Source organism: Sorex araneus, chromosome 5, assembly GCF_027595985.1.
Source record: "Sorex araneus isolate mSorAra2 chromosome 5, mSorAra2.pri, whole genome shotgun sequence".
Lineage (NCBI taxonomy): Eukaryota > Metazoa > Chordata > Mammalia > Eulipotyphla > Soricidae > Sorex > Sorex araneus.
In genome coordinates, this window is record NC_073306.1 from 93,160,337 (window position 1) to 93,166,336 (window position 6,000).

Below are 6,000 nucleotides of genomic sequence, written 5' to 3' on the forward strand. Positions count from 1 at the left end.
TTATAGAAAACCAAGGGTTGGAGGGTAGCAAATACACAGAGATGAGATAGCACAGTCAACATATGTAAAGCCCTTTTTTCTTGGGAAGCTTTTTCTAAGACAAAGTTCTATCCTGCTAGGAAATTGCTTAAGGGAAGAGTTTCATCTAAGGGAGTATTTCTCCTTTCCTTAGTCCATATCCATTTAAACAATCATCTTAAATCTACTTCTTAATAATCTTTCTAGTCATTTTGTATAAAAACAGTAAGAGATATATTAAGCTTATAGGGTGGGTCTCCTGGGGACATCTCTCTATATATCCCAGATATATATACTCAGGCCAGATTTGTCCTTCCTAACCCCAGCAAGTTCTTTGCCGAGTCACTTCTCTTTGAGTCATGACAGAATTTGTCCATGACCATGCTCTTAACTTATAAGTTTTATGGCACTTAGCCTGTCTCTTTCTGATGCCAGGGTAGCTTACAACTTGCTCTGGGTCCATCCAATCCCTTTTTCAGGACCCTCCTTTTGGGGTGCTAGGAACTAAGGACAACTGTGGCTTAAATTGAGTAAATATGACAGATGCCCAAGGGTAAATATTATTTGGACTCAATTAACTCCCAAGTTACAAAAGCACAACATTAACTGTCTTCCTGTGTTCATACAAAAAGGACATTGCTCTAAAGTAAACTGCAAAGGACATAAAGGAGAGAAAAGCATTATTTTACTTACAGATACAAAATCTAGAGATCTCTGTATAATCTGACTTTACAAATCACAGGTTCTGATTAGGGGAAATGATTGATTAACAGGTAGGGAAAGCAGAACACAAAGGAGAAGTTAAAGATGAAGACTGAGGAAATTAGAGTGCCTTGGGAGCACTGTGATGGGTGTTACTCAGTAAACCTAAGATCCTTTTGGTGGAGGAGAAAGGACTAGACTAATGTTACCCAATACCTTAGCCCCTTACCCCTTCAGTTCTGCCCCAGTAAGAGAATAGTCCACATGGAATCCAAACCTGGCTGAATGAAGAAGCCCTCTCCTTACTTGCATGCCAGCTGTGGTATATCCCTGACATCTTATATAGCAGACAGTCCAAGGTAAGTGAAGTTCCAATGGAACATTGAAGGAAAAGTGGAGGAAAATGGCTCTTTCATGACATGTAAACTACCAAAGAGTCACAAGTAATTAAGGGAATCAACTTTGAACCATCTCAGTAATAGTCTTCCTTAGAGCTGTGGAAGCTTTCATTTGTAAATGGTTTTATAGTTTGTGCTATGATGGTTTTTGCTTCTGTGCTTATTTAATGGGTTTGAGTTCTGGGACCAAGTCCTCAATTTCCCAAGTGTCTATCGTTGTTTTGTAGACTTCTGATAAATGGGGATCTAGTTTCTCTGATGGGCTGGCAGGTGGGTCCAGCTACAAAGAAGTGACTGAACAAGGGATGCCTCTGCCTGCTCTCTAATCTGACTTTTTATCATTGCTCTAGCTTATTGCCTATTGGGAACAGACTTTTAAGATTGACCTCTTCAAGCCGCAGATTGGGGTGGTGAATGTGACAGACGTGAGTATCCCCCAGGAAAGCTTGCTCACCTGTCCTCAGTCTGCTGCTTTCTGAGCCTAAACCCTCAGATCTTATATAGGAGTCTGACCTCCTATCAAATTTACAGGACCTTTGGCCCTATCCAAACTCAGAAGCTTGCCTGTGTGGTCCAACCTAATCTCTATCATATGTCATCAGCATATTTTCTTCCTTATGAGGCCAGTTCATCTGGTTTCTGTGCCTATCAAGAACTTTCTACCCAACTAAAACCCCTGTGTTTTCCCACTAAAACAAACAACAGGGCCTAATTACTCAAGGAAGCCCACAGCTGAAGCTCACATTCCATGGCAGGTGAGGAGGCAGGGACTTACCCTGTGAGGGCAATTTCCTCACAGCCAGAGAGAAAGGAAGGGATACAATTAGGTGGGTGCAGGGGTTCTCATCATGATGGAACTGACATGAGGAAGGACAATTAGATGAATTGGCAGAACCTGAGGCCTAAGTCCAAACATAGGATGACCCCTACTCCCCATATCATTTCCACCCATACACACATGGGAAGGTGGAAACACAACAAATAATGGGCAAATCATGGACAAAAAGAGAGGATCAAAGAGAACCATAATTAATATGTGGAATATCTCATAAGTAGGGACCAGATAGACATATCCATTTACCCTGTTTGTTGATACTCAATCACCTGGGGAAGTATTTATTAATTTTTATATTTAAGTCAGTATTAATAATAACTTTAAATATTTGCTGATTAATATATTTTAAGAGCCAAGTAATAGTATAAAAGTTAAAAATCACAAGTATTTTCCAATTCCTGACCTCCAGAAGGAATTACTGATAATTATTTCACTTATATCTTCTCAGCAATTTCATATATAGATATGTGTGTATATGTGTGTATATTCATATATAGCACTGTCGTCCTGTTGTTCATCAATTTGCTCAAGCGGGCACCAGTAATATCTCCATTGTGAAATTTATTGTTAATGTTTTTGGTGTATGGAATACACCACGGGTAGCTTGCCAGGCTTTGTCATACCAGCGGGATACTCTTGCTAGCTTGCCGGGCTCTCTGAGAGGGATGGAGGAATCAAACCCGGGTTGGCTGCATGCAAGGCAAAGCCCTACCTGCTGTGCTATACACACATATTAGCCTGCTCTATTGCACAGACAGATATTCTGAAACATGGTGCCACCAATTAACAATGTGCACACTTTCCTGATAAGTATAAGCCAGTGGGAGCCCACTTAGCATGGTTACTTGTGGTGTGGTTCATCTTTCATGTGTTAGTCACTCCTCTACTCTCATCACCCACCTGGCTCTCTGTTCTGGCACTCACTGCAGGCTGACAGTGTCTGGATGGAGATTTCAGACGATGATGACCTGCCCACTGCTGAGGAGCTCGAAGACTGGATTGAGGATGTGCTTTCAGGAAAAATAAATACAGAAGATGATGACAATGATGATGAAGAGGATGAAGAGGATGATAATGATGATGAAGGTGATGATGATGGTGATGATGATGGTGATGATGATGAAGAAAACAATGATGACAGTGATGATGATGAAGAGGAGGATGAATAGTCCAAACTCAAAATGATTTTTATGAAGAAAAAAAGTCACAACTACCCACTACCCTACAGAAAGTGCAAGTGGGCAATAAGTAGTTCTGACCCCCTAATTCAGATAACCCCTTTCCCTTTCCCTTCTCACCAGGAGCTGTATCATTCAGCATATGCTTCTTAGATCCAGAAACCTCACCCAGCAAACACTTGTGGGGAGTTATTCTATATTGACTGTCCTGAACGTCAGAGAAAAGCACTTGGTCTTTTGCCGGACCATTGGTGGTCATAGCAGTGCCAGAACATGGCCATCTAAGGAAAACAATTCTGTAATTAACACTTCTACATAAGTCTGTTCCTTATATTTAACTATTATAGTAACAGAACTGAGAGTCTGCCAACTTTAAAGCTTAGAACTGCCTTAGTCAGAACCCAAAGATGGTACACAATCCATTCAGTCTTATGCCTAGAGCATCATTTAGTAAGCCCCTGAAGTCAAAAGGGGCTTACTAAACAACTAAACTAAACAACAACTAAAACAAGTTTATAAACCCACCTCTTTGGTATTTATTATATTTTTCTATTTCAAGTGTGAGTTAGAACATTAAGAATTCATATCCAAGTTTTTAGATAGTTATTGAAAGCCCTTGAAACATGTGCATGTTGATAGCATTGCCATTCTTTGTGTATTAGGATACTGGACTGCGATATTGATTTCTTCTCAAAACTTTCCTCTAGGTGACAAGCAAGGCTCACAAACACACACAGAAGTAGGAGAAAGTGTAGCAAATAATAGGCAAATCATGGAAAGAAAGGGTCAATGAGGAACCACTAGAAACATAATTTAAAAGAGTTTCTGACTTTTTCTTATGGGTTTGTGTCTTTGGACCAGTTGGCTTCTTAGCCTGATCTGGAACCTAGATATCTCTTCCTTGCATCTGCTAATAAGCCCATCTCCCATTTGGAGTAAAGCTTAGTTTAGTCAGAGATTAATTAAATTTCCATTTATCAGCAATTTTACAACTGACCAGGACAACAATAGAGTTCATAATAATAACTTGAGGTACTGGAAAAAAATCCCAATTGCCTTTTCAACTTTCTAGCACCTGAAAGCTTTAGCGTTAAGTGTGAATTATGGAGTTCTAATTTATTTTCTCAGTCTTTAAACATGCATATTAAACATTGTAAGTTCTTTGAGTATTGAATCACCCTGCTATGGAATATTAACTACTTCTGATTAAACTCATATTTTGAAATATCAAGACAACCTTAAAAACTCCCTCTTGATTTTTCTGATTCTGTCCTCCTCTCGACCGTGTTCTTTCTGTCCCTTCCCTGTTTCCTCTTCCTGCCTTTTAAATGTTAATGTTTCACAGGCAGTTTCTACACAGACAATCTTGAACTAAATAGCCAAATTAACGATTTTTAAAATTTTTTATGATGTTACACAAGCAATACATTCAGTAAAAACCATCTTTCAAAATTCAATTTTTAATCTTTCCCCAGGGATGCTGACATGCAACACAGGCTGACATTGCCTGTGTTACTGGCAATAAGCACTGCACTGTGCCCCTGTCAGGGATGCAGTCAGAGGGACACTGGTCCTCTCCAGAGGGTAAATCTCACAAAGGAGACAACACTTTCTTAGAAAATAGTTTTATGTTAGTTGTTTTGCCTTCAATTATAGACTAATTTACATTTAAGGTAGGTGGGGCTATATTATGACGTTTGGTAAGTTAGGTATATTAAATGCATCTCTTATTTTGTGTGTGTGTGGGGGGGGTGTGGCTACACTGAATGCTCAGGCGCTATTCCTGGCACAGGATCAGGGGTCACATCTTGTGGGTACTCAGGGAATCATGTGGTGCTGGATATTAAATCTAGTCCTCTTGCATGCAAAGTATGCATTCAGCATTTTGTGCTATCTCTCTGGCCCTTAAATGCGATTTTAACTTAAGAATTTTCAACTTATGCTAGGTATATTGGGATGTAACCTCACCACAAGTCAAGAAAAAAATCTGTGTTCTTCCAAGGTAGTGTTGCAGCAGATCTGATGAGCTCAGGTTTTTGTAGATGGTGAGTGAAAGTAACACACTGGCCATGGGATGTCTTCAGCATTAAAGCTCTTTATACGGTGCATCAAGGCACCTCTACAGGCTGACACTAGTAGCCATAGTGCGGTTTTGTTGTAGTGATCCTAATATCAATAACAACAGCCCCAACCACAAGAAACCCTGTAGACAGTGGCCTGAGTTCATATGCATCACTATCTCCCTAACTTCCTTAGCCATTTCTGCTGTCTGATGGGTGTATGTAAATGATGCTTTGTGGGACTGACCAGTCAGAAGGCATAGGCATATATAAATAAGGAACTGATTAGAAGGTTTTTAAAAGTTATCTGGCCTTCCTGTCCTCTGTTCCAACATGTAGTTTCATGCATACCTGTCAACACCCAGGTAAATGCTAATGACTTCTGAGTCTCTCACCTTGACTTCTCCTGAGTTTTAGAGTTACTGGTTTAACTGCTTCTGTGCATCTTGGTTTGAATGTTTAATGAACACTTTAAACCAACGGAACAAAATTTGAACTCATTACGTTCTTGTCTTAACTCGGATTTTCTTCATGAAGTGTTAATTTTGATGTGTGATAACCAAAACCTACATAAAAAAACATCAACTTGGAGGACAGAGCAACAGTAGAGTAGGCAGGGTGTTTGTCTTGCAAGTGGCCGGCCAGGTTCAATACTGGAGGTGGAGGAGGAGAAGAAGGAGAAGGAGAAGGTGAAGGAGAAGATGAAGGAGAAGAAGGAGGAGGAGGAGGAGGAGGAGGAGGAGGAGGAGGTGGAGAAGGAGAAGGTGAAGGAGAAGATGAAGGAGAAGAAGAAGGAGGAGGAGGAGGAG

At 40.2% G+C, this 6,000-nt stretch overlaps 1 protein-coding gene across 1 annotated transcript in view; it reads left to right on the forward strand.

The window, feature by feature from the left end:
• CASQ2 (calsequestrin 2) overlaps window positions 1-4,540 on the forward strand; it is a 74,522-nt gene extending 69,982 nt beyond the window's left edge. Inside the window, exons 10-11 of the mRNA XM_004616231.2 lie at window positions 1,469-1,543; window positions 2,883-4,540. Of these exons, the coding sequence (XP_004616288.2) occupies window positions 1,469-1,543; window positions 2,883-3,122 (315 nt within the window). The 3' untranslated portion in view covers window positions 3,123-4,540. The remainder of the gene's footprint in view (window positions 1-1,468; window positions 1,544-2,882) is intronic.
• Window positions 4,541-6,000: the final 1,460 nt, after the last annotated feature.